At 42.9% G+C, this 16960-nt stretch overlaps 1 protein-coding gene across 1 annotated transcript in view; it reads left to right on the top strand.

Moving 5' to 3' along the window:
- eif2ak3 (eukaryotic translation initiation factor 2-alpha kinase 3) overlaps positions 1 to 16717 on the top strand; it is a 34851-nt gene extending 18134 nt beyond the window's left edge. The window contains exons 3-18 of the mRNA XM_028566223.1: positions 838 to 1032; positions 1319 to 1446; positions 1880 to 2141; positions 2247 to 2412; positions 3416 to 3541; positions 4195 to 4317; positions 4684 to 4913; positions 5527 to 5639; positions 9007 to 9129; positions 9754 to 9903; positions 10632 to 11184; positions 11615 to 11788; positions 12643 to 12816; positions 13552 to 13653; positions 14846 to 14908; positions 16488 to 16717. Coding sequence (XP_028422024.1) covers positions 838 to 1032; positions 1319 to 1446; positions 1880 to 2141; positions 2247 to 2412; positions 3416 to 3541; positions 4195 to 4317; positions 4684 to 4913; positions 5527 to 5639; positions 9007 to 9129; positions 9754 to 9903; positions 10632 to 11184; positions 11615 to 11788; positions 12643 to 12816; positions 13552 to 13653; positions 14846 to 14908; positions 16488 to 16670 — 2865 coding nt within the window. The 3' untranslated portion in view covers positions 16671 to 16717. The remainder of the gene's footprint in view (positions 1 to 837; positions 1033 to 1318; positions 1447 to 1879; positions 2142 to 2246; positions 2413 to 3415; positions 3542 to 4194; positions 4318 to 4683; positions 4914 to 5526; positions 5640 to 9006; positions 9130 to 9753; positions 9904 to 10631; positions 11185 to 11614; positions 11789 to 12642; positions 12817 to 13551; positions 13654 to 14845; positions 14909 to 16487) is intronic.
- Positions 16718 to 16960: the final 243 nt, after the last annotated feature.

The raw sequence follows: 16960 nt of genomic DNA, 5'->3' as shown, positions 1-16960 counted from the left end.
CATGAAATAATGTAGTTTCTGCAGCAATGGCAACAGTACATCACATACTGTCCTGTGTGTACCAGTGGCTTGTTTCAGAAAACTTTATTAGGGGGAGTCCAGGTGTGGCACAGCATCATCTGAATTGCAATTCCTGGCTCCCTAGTTAGCCAAACGTCGGCTAACAGTAATAGACTACATGCTACGGGTACATAAAGACAATCTAGCACAGCAAAAAGGTAACATAACATCAGGGCTACTGGCAAATCAAGATGGTATCACGGCACAAAGTGAACATAAATGAGCGTAGCTAAGCTACTGGCAATCCAACATCCGGTAAAACAATACAAAGCTAACACCACCAGACATAGATATATGTCAATGTCAAAGGAGTTAGTGTGGCATTTAAGCTTTTAAGCTTTTCAAATTAAGCATGATAAGACATCTCTGCAATTTGACTTTGAAACTCTTTTTTTTGGAGCAGATTTTGTAACGTTAAGTTGTACTCTTTTTAAGCAAAAGCTTTGCATCAAACTCAAAAGAGACCATCTTTAACTGGCACTCAAACTTGACTGGTTCCAAAAAACCAAGCTAACCGATGAACTGCCATGTCTGTGGTTTGGCCCCTTCCGACACGTGCCTACGTTATGTTATGGAATAACCAAGATGAAAACTCTTAAACCACCTTGGATGAATACGTTTAATTGTACATTGGATGATGTTTTGTGTTCAATTAATAATTACCACATTCCTTTTCTTTCCTTTTGTTGTGCTTTTCCAACTCATTTACATCAACTTGGTTTTGACACGTCAGCAATGGACACTAACCCTTTAAAACCAACCTGTTTGTTCCTGCAGGTGTTTGGCAATAAGATGGTAATCCCTTCACTGGATGGTGCCTTGTTCCAGTGGAACCGGGACAGGGAGACTATGGAGGCAGTGCCTTTCAGTGTGGAGTCCCTGCTAGATTCGTCTTACCGAATCGGGGAGGACACTGTCCTGGTTGGGGGCAAATCTCTTACTACCTATGGTCTGGGGGCCTACAGTGGCAAGGTCAGTGAACTCCCCTTAGTTGGAGCTTGTAGTATGTTGATACACTAGTTGTTGTCTATCAGCTGTAGCATGCTGGTTGATTTAGCCTCAACTGAAGTCGGGTCTCTCTGTGGTGCGACGGCACCACCCGAATGTTTCGATTGATAGAATAACGCGAAAACCGACTGGAAGGCGAGTGAGTTAAAGTAATTGTCGTAATGTTTTTGAGAGAGGCCAACAAGACACCTTGTTGTCACCACAAAACCCCTGTATAATGACCCCCCCTTTGTCATGTTGTGTGCCTCAGCTTCGGTACATCTGCTCTGCGATGGGCTGTCGCCGGGGAGACGAGGAGATGGAGGCCGAAGATGTGCTCCTGCTGCAGAGGACTCAGAAGACTGTGCGAGCCATCAGGCCCCGATCAGGGATAGAGAAGTGAGTTGGATTTAATCAGTCAATCAATCTGTCCTTGTTAGTCGGCCGGTGAGTCCGTGTCAGTCGTGAAGCAGCTACTGCATCTGGTCTGGTATTCCAGAAGGGTTCACAAGCACTCGATTGACTTTCCGTCAATGGTTTTAAAAAAGTCCGTTAACCTTTCAGCCGCTAGGAGTTAACGTTAGTACGTCAGTAGTAGTAGAAGCATCACCATGTATCTATTGCCTTTGTCAGCGTCCTACCATCTGCCTCTCAGCAGACCCATGTTAGATAAATATTACTTTTGTTTACTTTGGTACTTCGAGAGGGAAAAAAAATACTCACCCGTTATTATTTATAAATCTGAAAGTCTAAATCTAAAAGTTTGGCACCTAAGTGTGATAATCATTTCCAGAATTACAACTGAAGAGTGTATTATCATTCGTGATACTAGATGGAACTTTAGTGTGGGAAACTTTGAGCTGAAGCTCCTTCCTGAGATGCAGTCTGGAATGAACTTCCTGGAGGGGGAAGTTGCCAATGGCGACGCCTGGAGGGAGAGTCAGCGGGTCATCACCGATGAACCAAAAGAGAGGGGGCAGACGGAGAAGCAGCAGAGCCAGAATCTGGACCTCGTCATCAAAGTGTCTGTTCCAAATTGGAAGATCATGGCCTTCAGCACCGAGCCTGATGGACAGCTGATCTGGGAACGACACGTGAGAAGCTCTAACTAACTGCATTTAATAAAAGTGTGTTTACTCTGTGGCCCCTCGCTCTGGAGACCATATAGCAACTCATTCGGTATCACCTGTGTTGTGTAGTTCTGCACGCCCATCGCTTCGGCTTGGCTGGTGGGCGGGGGTAAAGTCACACCCATCGCCCTGTTCGACGACAACGCCTACAGCAACCAGTCGGAAACTGATGAGGAGGATGACGACGACGATTCGAAGAAGGCCAGAGGAGCTGAAGCGTCCAATGTTTACCTTGGTAAATTCACACACTGCAGGCTTGTGTATTCCTCATGTTTTGTTGTAGGGCTGCACAATAGAGCTGAAGATCTTTGCCGGTTCGGGTTTGGTCTTCATTTCCATCATTGTACAAAGGGCTCGGGCTTCCGCTCGGGCTTGCGCGGTAAATGAGCGGTCAGGTGATGCGTTTTTGATTAGCGCGAACATGGATGCTGAGGAGGTGAAACGGCGGCTGGCCTCTGGAGGACTTCTTTTATTTCTTTGTTCCAACTTCCAAGTGGCCTATAGCCTACATTAGTCATGAATAAATTATGTTAACATTTTTTATAAATAACTCATTCTTGACAAAAGGCAAAAGAGCTGTGTGCGTGGGCACATTTGAATAATGTCGGGCTGTAAACGGGTTCGGCTTTTAAAAAGCTATCAATCAAAATGTACTTGTCGTGTTTGGGCCGAATTCTGTCGGGCTCAGGCCTTGTCGGGCCTAAATTTTAAGGCCTAATTCTCTACTGCACAATATATATTGTATATATATATATTTATTTTTTCTCGTCATCGCAACTGCCGCAATTAATACATTGTGAGAGGCTGCAACATATCGCGAAAGACACACATTTTTTGTGTTAGTTGAAAGAAAAGATAAGCAGAAAACTGCACTTATATGCAATGTAACTGTCTTTCTATAGTTGTGCCTTTTATATTCAATTCAACATGCAATTTTTCGATAAAAGAATGTTGGAAATGATTTCCTTTCATTTGTTTTAAATGTAAAAAACAATGTGTTGTATTTGAGCAGCATACTGAAAGCAGCAAAACGGAGTACAATTAAACATCTTTATTTATCGCAAGTAATATCGCAATATTCAACATTAGCGCATATTTTCCTCCTATTGTGCAGCCCTATTTCGTTGCATTATTTGCAATTTCTGTGACTTTATTTTCAGCACTAAGTCTCTACGGTGTATGAGGTACCAGAGAACCGTGTGAGTATGTGTCTAACTCCTTTGCCCTGGGTTTATCAGGGATGTTCCAGGGACAGCTCTACCTCCAGTCCTCAGTGAGGATCAGTGAAAAGTTCCCCACCAAAGCCATCGGATCAGAAGATGACATCATTCCACTACCCACAGTCAAGTGGAAGCCTCTAGTCCGTAAGTTCACACCTCTATTGGTCATTAGGCGCTGTGTCTAATCACCAAGGCAACTTAGTTTGTGACGGCCACCTGTGGGCTGAGCAGTGACTGAAGACTGCTGATACTGATACTGTGTTTTCAGGATTTTTTTTTTTTTTTGGATCAATGTCTGTTTATTAAAGATTTTCAGAGTGTACAAGGTATAAACAAAATACAAACAATCAAAACTAATCTCAAACATCTACCCCCCCACCAGACCAACACTCTCTAAATTATATATTTACCCAAAAGAAGGAGATAAAAATAAAAAGAATTATGAGAAATCAATAACATAGGAATATACAATGTATTTTGGGTTACATTCTTTGCTTCCATGTTCTCTACAAATGTCAAGAAAGGCTGCCAAATAGTATGCAACTTTAAAACGGACCCTTGGAGAGAGTATCATATCTTCTCTAGTTTTTTCTTCTCTAGCATAACATCTCTTATCCACTGAGAATTTCAGAAAGTATTTAAATCAATTATTTGTTCCCTGTCGCTCATGGCTCTGTTTTTTAATTTCACTTAATACAGAGCTATCTTGCGATTGTTACTCCGACTCTTTTGATACCTCTTTTATTTTTATTTTTTTACGGAGATGGAAGAACTTACTCATCTTGTCCTTGACACAGATTCCCCATCTCGGACACCAGCCCTGGTCGCCTCGGATGAATTTGACAAGTGTTTGAACAATGACAAGTTCTCCCATGACGAATACAGCAACGGAGCCCTATCCATCCTTCAGTATCCATATGGTAAGGACCTGATGGCGGACATAGGGCTGTAATGGAGCCACAGTAAAGTCACATTATGCTGCAGTGCCCAGCAGAGAAAAGTGGGTAACCTTTTACTTGAAAGGTATCTAGATAAGAGTGACATGTCATGACACAAGAACCCTAACCATAACTTGTCATGACAAAAACAGAATGACACTAACTAAAAGAAGCGTTCTGTCATAAACGTTTATGACTTGTTTATAATGTTTATGACCTCTTCATGACAGTGTCATGTCATTCTTATGTAGAAACCTTCAAGTAAAGTGTAACCGAAAAGGGAATGGCTGAGAGGGACAAAATGACCCAACAAGCCACTGACCGATTCATCGCTTTTCCTCTCCGTAGACAACGGCTACTACTTCCCCTACAGCAAACGCTACCGGGAGAAACGCGACAGCGCCGTGAGCCTGATAAAGGGAAACGGGGCAGGAGCGCAGAGCCGCAGGAGAAAGGACCCCGTGCTGTTGCTGCCCTGGTGGAAGGAGATCCTCGGCACCATCGTCTTCTGCATCGCCGCCACCACCTACATCGTCCGCAAATTCTTCCACCCTCCCGCCCCGGTGGCCTATGTGAGGGTAAGACACAGAATGCCATGCTGCCAGTGACTGCTGGTGGTTATTCTTGTCATATAATGTTAATGTTAAGACACTACACGCAGCTGCCGACACCAGTCACCATATTAAAAAAAAAAAAAAAACGCTTCCACATATGAGATGACTTTTACGATTAGGATTGTGATTCGGTATGGATAAAGGTCAGAAAAAGAAATACATAGTACTTCCTTTAAAATGTCAATGAACAAACTTTGTCACATCCATGTTAATGGATGTCCCTGTTTTTTTATGTTGGTTATAAAAAAAGTTCAAACTAGAGATTGACACTGCAATGTTGGACTCAACTGTGTATTTCTAAAGCAAGATAGAAGTAGGTGATTCTTCTGTGAATAGTGTCATTTAATAGAAGTGCATTGCTTGTTATAGGAATGTCTTGTCACAGAATTCAAAACATGTTCTTTCCCTGTCTCATTGTGCCTGTGGCTGAGAGACTTTGTTCAGTGTTTTCTTAGAAAAAATAAATACCCAGCATGCCACAGAAGGTGACCTTGTTTTTTTTTTTTTTCATCCAAAACTGGGAAGCATCTCTAATTTCTTCATTGTATCTTTGCTGTCCTCCTTCTGCCCCTAATAGCAACGTAAAGAGTCGGAGACACAGTGCCAGACAGACTCCAAGTTTGACCTTGAGGTGGTGGAATCCAAAGAGCCGGTTGCCATGGAGACCCGTTTCAGCGAATATGTGTCCAGGTACATTATTGACACGCTGTGACGCCGAGGAGGAATATGCTTGTAAATGTTTTTTTTTGTCATGACTCAGGAGAACTTGACAAAACACTACCACTCTGCCGGGAGTTGTTATCCTCGCACTTGAAAGTTCCACGCCAGTCTCGCTCTTTCAAGGTGTAGCTACAGATTCGGCACTGTTACCATGGTGACCGGTGCTCTTCCAGCCTGCCTGGATAGGACAAGGCAGAGATGGGAGATACGAGGCGTAGTAGTGCATGATTGGATAACTCAGCTGTTTGCCATCAGACCCCACCCTGCCCAGCAGCATCTGCCACAGGGTCAGAGTGTCACTTTACATCACTGTCAGCACATTGTCACAAGTTTTTTTTTTTTTTGACATCCCAAATATGATCAGTAGCCATAATTTATGGGCTGTCACAGACCTCCTGTTGTCTGATCGATGGAGCTTGCATGTTTACATTCTTTAGCTGAAAAATTTGGCTCCCCACCCCCGAAACGCAAGCAACAATATGGTTAAACTGCTTCTTTTTTTTTCCTCCTGTCATCGCCACTCTCGCATTATTTTGATCCACCTCAAAATGACAAACACCCACCCTCTTCTGTCCTTTAAAGCTGCTGTTGCAATTCATGCAAAGTGCTTTAGCAGAAGTTTCCCTAAATAAAACTGGTGGCTGTTGCAGCAGCTGAGGTAGGCATGAGTCAGGATCAAGGCCTGAAGTACATGTGCCAACACATTTCCTAATAAGACCACCTTCAAGCCCCAGAAGAGCATGAGAGGGGATACTTCATCAGGGTGTAGACCCTGAACCCACCAACCCCCAATGTAACATGCAGAGATTCACATCAGTTTGAACAATTTTAAATATATATATATATATATATATATATATATATATATATATATATATATATATATATATATATATATATATATATATACACAGTACAGGCCAAAAAGTTTGGACACACCTTCTCATTCAATGTGTTTCTTTATTTTCATGACTATTTACATTGTAGATTCTCACTGAAGGCATCAAAACTATGAATGAACACATATGGAATTATGTACTTAACAAAAAAGTGTGAAATAACTGAAAACATGTCTTATATTTTAGATTCCTCAAAGTAGTCACCCTTTGCTTTTTTTGATAACTCTGCAAACCCTTGGTGTTCTCTCAATGAGCTTCATGAGGTAGTCACCTGAAATGGTTTTACCTTCACAGGTGTGCTTTGTCAGGGTTAATTAGTAGTTTTTTTCCTTATTAATAAAAAAGCAAAGGGTGGCTACTTTGAAGAATCTAAAATATAAGACATGTTTTTAGTTATTTCACATTTTTTTGTTAAGTACATAATTCCATATGTGTTCATTCATAGTTTTGATGCCTTCAGTGAGAATCTACAATGTAAATAGTCATGAAAATAAAAAGGAAACGCATTGAATGAGAAGGTGTGTCCAAACTTTTGGCCTGTACTGTACATCCCTCTTTGGCTAAGGTATTTTAAACATGGAGGCGCTACATGGCTGCCGTCATTCGAGCGAGTTGCTCATAAGTATTCTGAATGATTCTGAATGTCAGATTCCACGCTTCCGAGAATACTTTGATTAGTTGGTGGAAGTAATTACACATGAATGAGCACATATTTGTGAAATCAACTCAAAACATTACACAGTGTAGGTTTAACACTGACTACGTTTACATGCACATAATACTCCGGTTTTTGCCCTTATTCTGAAAAGACGATATTCCGACCAAGCTGTTTACATGGCTAATAAAAGTAAATATTCCACTAATATTCCTGTTTACATGTAGCCGTGCAAAATACTTTTTTGTCAAAGTTTACCAGCGGCGGCGGACTTGTTGGAGCGTGCGAACACAGCGTCCCTCTTTCATTCCTTCAACCAGCTTCTTGAAAAGGTCGGCGTAGCGATGTTTGCACATATCCAAAAAACTGTTTCTATCCAAGTCTTTGATCGTGTTTAAAAGTAGCTGTGTTTCTCCTTATTATCGGTTCGGTAGCCTTGCAAACTGTTGGCTGGTTTATTTGTGTACAGAAACCGTAGCAACGCACAGACCTGACCATAAGCCATAAACAGGCAAGAGGCCGTAAACTGGGCGTAAAACCCTGATTTTGAGATTGTGCTGTATACATGATCAAAGAATGCCTCTAAAACCCCAATTATACAAGAATATCCCACGTCTTAATCGGAAATTGCTATATTTGGAAAAAACCTTATTCGGAATACCCAAACGGAATATGCTGTTTACATGACCTGTATTAAATTCAGAATATTGTCATATTAGGAATGTGGAATATTGCTGTGCATGTAAACGGAAGCATTGATTTGATAAATCAAGCACCCTTGTGCCCTCCACAAGGCCCACCTCACTGGTGTAGAACGGCTGATGTAGACGATAGTAAATGGAGGCAGAGTTTGGTGGTATCTCACTGTGAATTCAGCTACAGGATTTTACTTCTTTAAGTCGATGCAAAAATCTTTTATTCCTTCAGCTATCAGGCTACCAAACACAACCGGTCGATCTGTGCACTCGTTGTCACTGCCATGTTGATTTTGATGCTGACGTTGATGTTTATTTGAGGTTATTAATTTATTTTATGGATGGGATAGACTGTAAAAATGAATTATTAAGTATTGTGAATCTCAATGTAGAGAGAGTTTACAAATGATGGTTTATGAAGATAGAGGGTTTATGTGATACAGCTGACAGGTGTTGTGGGATTGAAATACCACTTGCGGGTGGAGCTGTGCTTACTAAAGACATTGTTAAAGTTACACAAAACAAAATTCCCTATACATGTGCTTTCCCTTTTCAGTTGTAAGTTTAAACGTTTGTATTTTCTGTTATTCAGCACGGAACCTCTAAGTGGAGTCTGCCTTAGCCTCGTGGCAGCCAAGTATTTTTCTGACAGCACATTAGTTTGAATTGTTTTGCTTTAAGTTGGTTACCTACCAGCTCAGCTGCCACAGCCAGCCTTAGCAGGGATTTGGCTGGTAGTAATTCCTTCCCTGGTAATCACCTTTTTACCACTTAATAAGCCTCCTTGACCACAGTAAATTGTCTGATCCTAGGTCTTTGAAATTGTCAGGGATAAAGGTGATAAAGCCCCCAACGTCTCCTTCCAGGCAGCGCTGCGACCGTTGACTTCTAGGCATAACTAACCCTAACCTTAACCATTGCCTAATCCTAGTGCCTTCCAGGCAGCGCTGCCTGGAAGGCGACGTTGGGGGCAAAAAAACACAGATAAACGTGATAAAACCCATGTCACACGCAGCTCTTTTTCTACCGCTGAGAGCAGGGTGATTCTTCTTAGAAGCAAAATGACAACCAAAGTGTCTTCTCCCCAGGTACCTGACTGACTTTGAGCCGGTGCAGTGCCTTGGCCGCGGGGGGTTCGGGGTCGTCTTTGAAGCCCGCAACAAAGTGGACGACTGCAACTACGCCATCAAAAGAATCCGTCTGCCCAACAGGTAGCGCCTCTCGCTGGTCACCCCACAGACTTCCTTGCTCGAGGCCATAAGTTCTTCCTTTATCTCCTTTTCTTTAAAGCTGTAAGACTGACATTTGTAAGCAGTGACCTACTTATCTAAACGCAGAGAAGCACACAGATCCACGACTGACAGTTTTGGACAAATATTAGCCATGCATTTATATTTATACTGACAAGCATGGAAATGTAGTGTTTAGCTAAAGCGGATCTGCGGTTGTTTATTTTTTTATTTCAGCCCTGTTGTTGGCTGGTACATCACACGGTGCATAGCAAACAATGTGATTTTTATGCCCAGTGTTTTTGTTGAAACGCTTATTGAGCCCATGGTGTATCAACACTGGGCTTATGTGAGGGTCAGTCAGTCATGGAACAATTCCTGATATTTTTGTAGTAGAACAGTCGTACCTGCATTTGTTCAACAATGAATCAAGTGTGTGATTTAAAGAACACCAGACACAAAAAAATGTTTAGTGAACAGCAAAGTCTTATAAGAATTTGTAGAATTTGTGTCTTGAGATCCTAAAAATTGTGGGACCCAACTACTGAAAAAAGTGCTTGTCCTAAATGCAAATTAAACTCTAAAGCTCGGTTTCATGTCGTGCAGAGAGCTGGCGCGTGAGAAGGTGATGCGAGAGGTGAAGGCCCTGGCCAAGCTGGAGCATCCGGGGATCATCCGCTACTTCAACGCCTGGCAGGAGAGCCCCCCCGAGGGCTGGCAGGAGGAGATGGACCAGAGGTGGCTGAAAGACGCCAGGTTAGCCACAGCTTTTTAAACCTGTGATCCTGTACCGCTCAGCAGTTGGAACGTGGCTCTAACACTGGGCTCTATGGTCCGGGGATGGCATCCAATGCAAAAAATAAATAAATGTAATCCTCTGCTCGGGAGGAATTATGGCATCGCTGACATTTATTACACCACAGACTTTACATCACTTGGCTCACTTCTCAAGATGTTTTAAATGTGCGGTTATCGGTTTCCGACCTGCGGCCCTTTGCTGCATGTCATTCCCCCCCCTCTCTCTCTCTCTCCCCTGTTTGACATCTCAAGCTGTTTTGGCTAATAAAGGCCTAAAATGCCCCAAAAAGAATCTTAAAAAATAAAAAGCGTATCCACGCGAGCATGTTTGCAGCGGTTTAGTTAAAGTCTTGTGTCTTTACTCCTTTTGTTTTAGTTTACTTGGGCACATTAGAGCCAAAAGTAGCACCAGATAACCACGCAGAAACAAAAATGATCAACCTCTTCCTCATTTGAGGCACCCATGCAGTAAGTTGTTACACAGCAAACACGCCATGCCAAAGAAGATCAATTGTAAGTGCAGCTGCACCCTGGATGGGACATGTCTTGTTCGTTTTGTAACTGTTTTGTCATATTATATTGCACAATTGCCCAGTTCATCTTGAATGATTAATTGTAACATTGATGTAGTAGTTATGTGATTGGCGTAAGCCTGGCAGCAACCAACCCTTCTTTCTCTCTTTCAGCACCACAGACTGGCCAATGAGCTTCCTGGACCACATGGAGGCGCTGTCAGTCAAGGTTCCAGTGTCCAGCTCCGTGTCCCCTCCCTCTGGGCCCCGCGGAGACGTCCTGGAGGCCTCCGCCGACGCCGGCGCGCTGCTCTCCAGCAGCGGCGGTAGCGCTGTAGGTTTCGACGACGGAGACCTGTCCTTCCACCCGCTGCTGGGCCACGACAGCCTGATGTCCGAGAGGGACAGTCAGGCGGACCCCGACGCCTCCGACACCCCCCACTCCTTCGAGCTGTGTCCCCCGCGCGGCCCCAGCGACTGCACCTCTTCTTCCTTCGACATCGTGTTCGAGGACTCGGGCTGCGACCGAGACGCCGACGCCGACACGGCCTCGTCGTCTGGCGCTGCCAGTCCCAGCACGCTGACGGAGAGGAACAGCTCGTCTTCCTCGCACACCAGACATCAGGAGTCTGTCCCGCCCTCCTCTTCCTCTCCCCCCCGGCCGACCTCCCTCACCCTGGCTCTCCCCCCAACTCCTCCGACCCAGAGAGTCCAGCCCTCTCCCAAGGTCAGTCCATCATCCACTCAGCCGGCTGTCGTTAACCAGCGTCACGGTCTTATTTTAGGATGAAGACTGGGCTTTCATTATTAATATGACTCCTTACGGTTACTTTGTTTCCAAATATATTACACATTTTGATTCCTGCTGGTGTGGACATTTGTTATGTAATTTAGCATCACCGAAATAATGAGAAATATTTACTATAACACCAACATTTTGTGTTTTACATATAAGCCTTTTGGATCACAATCACACCATCTCTCATATATCCACAGTACTGTAATTGCAGTAAAGCTGCAGATGTTAGCCAGAGCCGTTTATTTTTACAGACACCCTTTTTCTTTCTCTCTCTTTCTCTCTCTCTAAAATGAAATAATAGTTTCCAGTGTCAGATGTAAAATGGTAATGAATTGAAACCTTCTCCCCCTGTCTCCAGGTGTACCTGTACATCCAGATGCAGCTCTGTCGGAAAGAGAACCTGAAGGACTGGATGGCTCAGCGCTGCCTCCCGGAGCAGAGGGAGCACAACCAGTGTCTGGATATCTTCCTCCAGATCGCAGAGGCCGTTGACTTCCTGCACAGCAAGGGGCTCATGCACAGGGACCTCAAGGTACACACACACACACACACACTACACACTGTCCAATAACAGGCAAAAGTGTTTGTATTTGAGCGGTTGAGCAGATTGACAGAAAAAAGGGCACAAAAAACCTATAATTTCCATAAAGAAATAAGACAAACGGCCAGTATTTTGAACTTCTTCATTGGTCTGTCCTCCCTATGAAATACAGAACTTCTTACCAGCCTTCAGTTTCAATACACCTTTCAGACTCTTTATAAATGAGCTCTTCCTGCCAAAATGCAAAGCTTCCTTGTGTATATGAAGGCATGATGAGCTGATAGTGTCGACAGGTTCATGCATTAGTAATGCTCTCTGCCTTCATGCATTACACGTTCGGTACATGTTTACATAACATAGTCTGTATCTTTGATATGCACTGCCAGGATTGCTCCATTGCCGCTGGAAAATCCGCCAGATTTCACTCATTTAGGCCAGATGTCCGTTGCCTTGGGCTTCCTTAGTGTTGGCGTTCTAAATGATAACTATGGTTACCTGCTCCTCAGATCTCTGCAGGGTAAATCCAGACAGCTAGCTAGACTCTCTGTCCAATCTGAGTTTTCTGTTGCCCGACTAAAACTACTTTTGAACGTACACACGTTCCACCAAAACAAACTCCTTCCCGAGGTTATTTTACAGCGGCACCGCAGCTTTTCTCCAGCGCTTAGCACCGGCCAAGACGATTGTGATTGGTTTAAAGAAATGCCAATAAACCAGAGCACGTTTTCCTCCCATCCCCGGAATGCTGTGTGGACTAGCCAGACCCTCCTCCAGCGTGCTTTTGGGAGGAGGGTCTGGCAAAGCGAGACTACCATAACTCTAATCTCTCCCCACCGGCCCTGCAGCCCTCCAACATATTCTTCACCATGGACGACGTGGTGAAGGTGGGAGACTTCGGCCTGGTGACGGCCATGGACCAGGAGGAGGACGAGGACGAGCCGAGCGCCCTGACGCCCGCCCCGCTGCTCACCCGCCACACGGGCCAGGTCGGCACCAAGCTCTACATGAGCCCGGAGCAGGTGAGCTCACGCACATGGGCCAGTGATGCTGTAGGATAAGCATTAGGGAAATATTGAGATTAGCATCACAACAATACACATCAAACTGAAACTACAATACAAAGTATAACTATGTGGCCGGGTTGGTTCAGTGGTAGAGCAAGTGCACATATAATTGGAGGTTTATGCCTCGACGCAGAGGTCCGGGGTTCGAGTCCGACCTGTGACGATTTCCTGCATGTCTTCTCCCCCCTCCCTCTCTCCCCTTTCTCACCTAGCTGTTCTGTCCATTAAAGATGGAAAAGCCCCAAAAGTAATCTTTAAAAAAGTGTAACTACAATAAGATCTGATTCCACACTATCATTTCATATCATGGGCAAGTATGGTAGGTTGGTCTCCTACTGGGGGCTGCACGATATGAGGAAAATATGCGATAACGTTGTTGAATATCTCGATAACCGTATAACTTGCGCTAAATAGATATTAAAGTGTACTCAGTTCTGCTGCTTTTAGTGTTCTCCTAACATACAAATTGTGTGTTGAATTAAAAAAAAATTATCGAACATTGAAGTGCCGATTTCTAATTAAAAAAGTATTTTTCGCGATATGTCGCAGCCTTTTGCGATGTGTTTATTGTGCCAGTTGATTTCGTGCTGACTATAATGATAGAATGTGCAGCCCTATCTCCCGCCTCCAAAATGGACTTTATATCTCAAATTCCATTCTTTTTTTTCTTTTCTTTTCTTTCCCTGGCAGCTCTCTGGAAACTCGTACTCTCACAAAGTGGACATTTACTCTCTGGGTCTGATCCTGTTTGAGCTGCTGTATCCGTTCAGGACCCAGATGGAGAGAGTGAGGGTGAGTCAGCCAGCACCGGGGGGCACACAATCAGCTCTTCATTTGACTTTTTTTTTCTTCTTTTTTTTTTTTCTCTCCTTTTTTACCCAGTTCCCAAAAGGGTTGAAATACAGCAATAAATTACCATTTGACTCTTGCTTTCAAAAACTAAGCCAAGCGCATGATTATTATATTCCATTTAGACTGTATTTGTATAACACAAGTAAAGACAAAGGACCGTGTAAGCAAAGCAAAAAACATCAAAGGGAGGTTTGGACTGACTAAAGATTCATTAAACAAAAACAAGATTATACAAAAGTCTATTTTTAGAATACATTTATGTAGCAAGCAATATTTACCCCCCAACTAAACTATTATAAACTGAAAAGCCATTCAGATGGTCAGATCCCATCCAAAACTGACCGGTCACCATATATATTCACATTTTTTGTACATCTGCTGGGCACCATTTGCAGTCAGAATGTTTAAATTAAATGTCTTCATAAAATATCCATCTTTTTCTGTAATAACTTTGTATCTAGGTTTACACATCTCCCTGCTTCTGATATGCTTAGAGCAACTTCAATTATTCTCTTTTCTTGTAATAAACTGATTCTCCATTTATATAAGGTTTGCACCTTTGTGTTGAAATGTTTAGTTGACACTTGGCAACCCTGTCAGAGTCAAAACATGTAGCTGTAGGTTTGAATTCAAAAAAACCCTGCACTGAGACAAATTGATGTTTCAACAAGCTTTACATTTTATCATATATATATATATATATATATATATATATATATATTATTATTATTATTATTATTATTATTATTTTTTTTTTCCAAATATGTTTATTGAGCACCAAATATACAAAGCGTAAGAATCCCCACTGCTGCTATCTGTTTGTGCTCAAGAAGAGAGAGACTTCCTAATGAGGCAGTGTATCTTTCTGTCTGTTCTTTTATCCCCTTAGTTATTCTATTTTGTATGAAAAGTCTGTTGGGGGAAACTGTAACACATAATCACTATTGTCGTGTGTGTGTGTGTGTGTGTGTGTGTGTGTGTGTGTGTGTGTGTGTGTGTGTGTGTGTGTGTGTGTGTGTGTGTGTGTGTGTGTGTGTGTGTGTGTGTCCTTTGTCTCTGTAACAAAGGGCCTGGTTATCCGCCAGCACAGCTCCACTCACAGGTGTTTACATCCCTTTTTTTTCTCTCCCAGACGCTGACAGAGGTGAGAGCGCTGCGCATCCCAGAGGTTTTCTCCAAAAACAACGTTCAGGAGGTGAGTGGCCGTCTGCTGCCACCCAGTGGCTGTAAGCACAAACTGCGTCTGAACCAAGAAAAGTGGTTGTTTTTTGTTGTTTTATCCTGAGAACGAGCAAATGGTGAATGAACAAAGCGGGCCACATCCCGCACTGTGAGAGTTCATTCTTACTGTGTAGTCTGTCAGAGAGGGACTTAAATGACCGGTCCACACCAACATCATCCGCATGGTGAGTCAAATCTGCTGAGCTAATCCAATTAGGAGGTGGAGTTGGGTCCTTTTGCTCTCAAATCAACAGGATATGAAGTGAAATATGCTAATATCGTCATACTACACACATTAAAATGCAAATAGCAGCATTATTATCTGAGACAGTTGTATCGACATGATTTGAAAACATCATTTGAATCCATAATCCCATTAGACTCAAATTATCCGTTCAAATAATCAATTGAAGGGCGCCTGGTTAGCTCACGTGGTTGACCTTGTAATGAGATTACATAATCCCATAGCATAATCTGTGATTCTACCCTATCCCAGTGTAGCACTTTACTAGATGTGTACTGTTCTATTTTAAGATTGTGTGTGTGTGTGTGTGTGTGTGTGTGTGTGTGTGTGTGTGTGTGTGTGTGTGTGTGTGTGTGTGTGTGTGTGTGTGTGTGTGTGTGTGTGTGTGTGTGTGTGTGTGTGTGTGTGTGTGTGTGTGTGTGTGTGTGTGTGTGTTCGTTCATATTGCAATTTCTACCGCTTCCTCTGCTGGGTTACATGTAGGGCTGGGTTAAAAGAATAGATTCTCCAATTAAAGTCGACCTTTGTTCGAGTGATCTGATAATGATTCATATAACCCAGAAATCGATCTTTTGATATATGCCTTTGGGTGTATGAATAAAAAGTACAGTACAGGCCAAAAGTTTGGACACACCTTCTCATTCAATGCGTTTCCTTTTTATTTTCATGACTATTTACATTGTAGATTCTCACTGAAGGCATCAAAACTATGAATGAACACATATGGAATTATGTACTTAACAAAAAAGTGTGAAATAACTGAAAACATGTCTTATATTTTAGATTCTTCAAAGTAGCCACCCTTTGCTTTTTTATTAATAAGAGAAACAATTCCACTAATTAACCCTGACAAAGCACACCTGTGAAGTGAAAACCATTTCAGGTCACTACATCATGAAGCTCATTGAGAGAACACCCAGGGTTTGCAGAGTTATCAAAAAAGAGTTATCAAAAAAAGCATGTTTTCAGTTATTTCACACTTTTTTGTTAAGTACATAATTCCATATTTGTTCATTCATAGTTTTGATGCCTTCAATGAGCATCTACAATGTAAATTAGTCATGAAAATAAAGAAACACATTGAATGAGAAGGTGTGTCCAAACTTTTATATTTTTATATATATATATATATATATATATATATATATATAATCGGGAAATCGTTGGCTTTACCCAGCCCTAGTTACATGAGCTTCAACTAAAGCTAATCAGTTTGCACTGATGGATGATATTATTAGCCGTCGCATTACTGTAGCATGTCAGTGTTGTTAAAAGGCCTGACAACACTGTGTTTTCTCTCTGTGTGTAGCTGAGTATGGTGCGCAGCATGCTGTCGTGGAGCCCCAGCGAGCGTCCCGAGGCCATTGAGATCACAGGGACCCCCCTCTTCCAGGAGCTGGAGCTGCCTTGGCGACTGGCCGTGAGGCAGCGCTCCCGCACCTACAGCGCCTCGTCCATGGGCCGCCCCTCACGCCAGACATCCGCTACCTGAAAGTCCTACAACGCAATATGTAACCCCCATCTCCCAATCACCCCAGCTCCCCCGCTGAAATACGAGAAATGTGCAGGAGTTCATCCCTGTGGCTTTAAAGCAGCGAGACAAATTCCTGCACACTTACTCTCTTTGGCAAATACACATGCCGTTACATATTCGCACACCATTATGCTGCCCACGTTCCCAATTTTTAATCGCACTTACAAGTGGATTCATATTTTAAAAGCAACAGCCGTTCTGTAATGTTCACGACCAGTCTTGGCTCAAGTGGAACAAGCAAATAATTC

This window comes from Perca flavescens, chromosome 20 (assembly GCF_004354835.1).
Source record: "Perca flavescens isolate YP-PL-M2 chromosome 20, PFLA_1.0, whole genome shotgun sequence".
In the NCBI taxonomy this organism is placed as follows: domain Eukaryota; kingdom Metazoa; phylum Chordata; class Actinopteri; order Perciformes; family Percidae; genus Perca; species Perca flavescens.
This window is presented reverse-complemented; position numbering and strand designations above follow the sequence as displayed.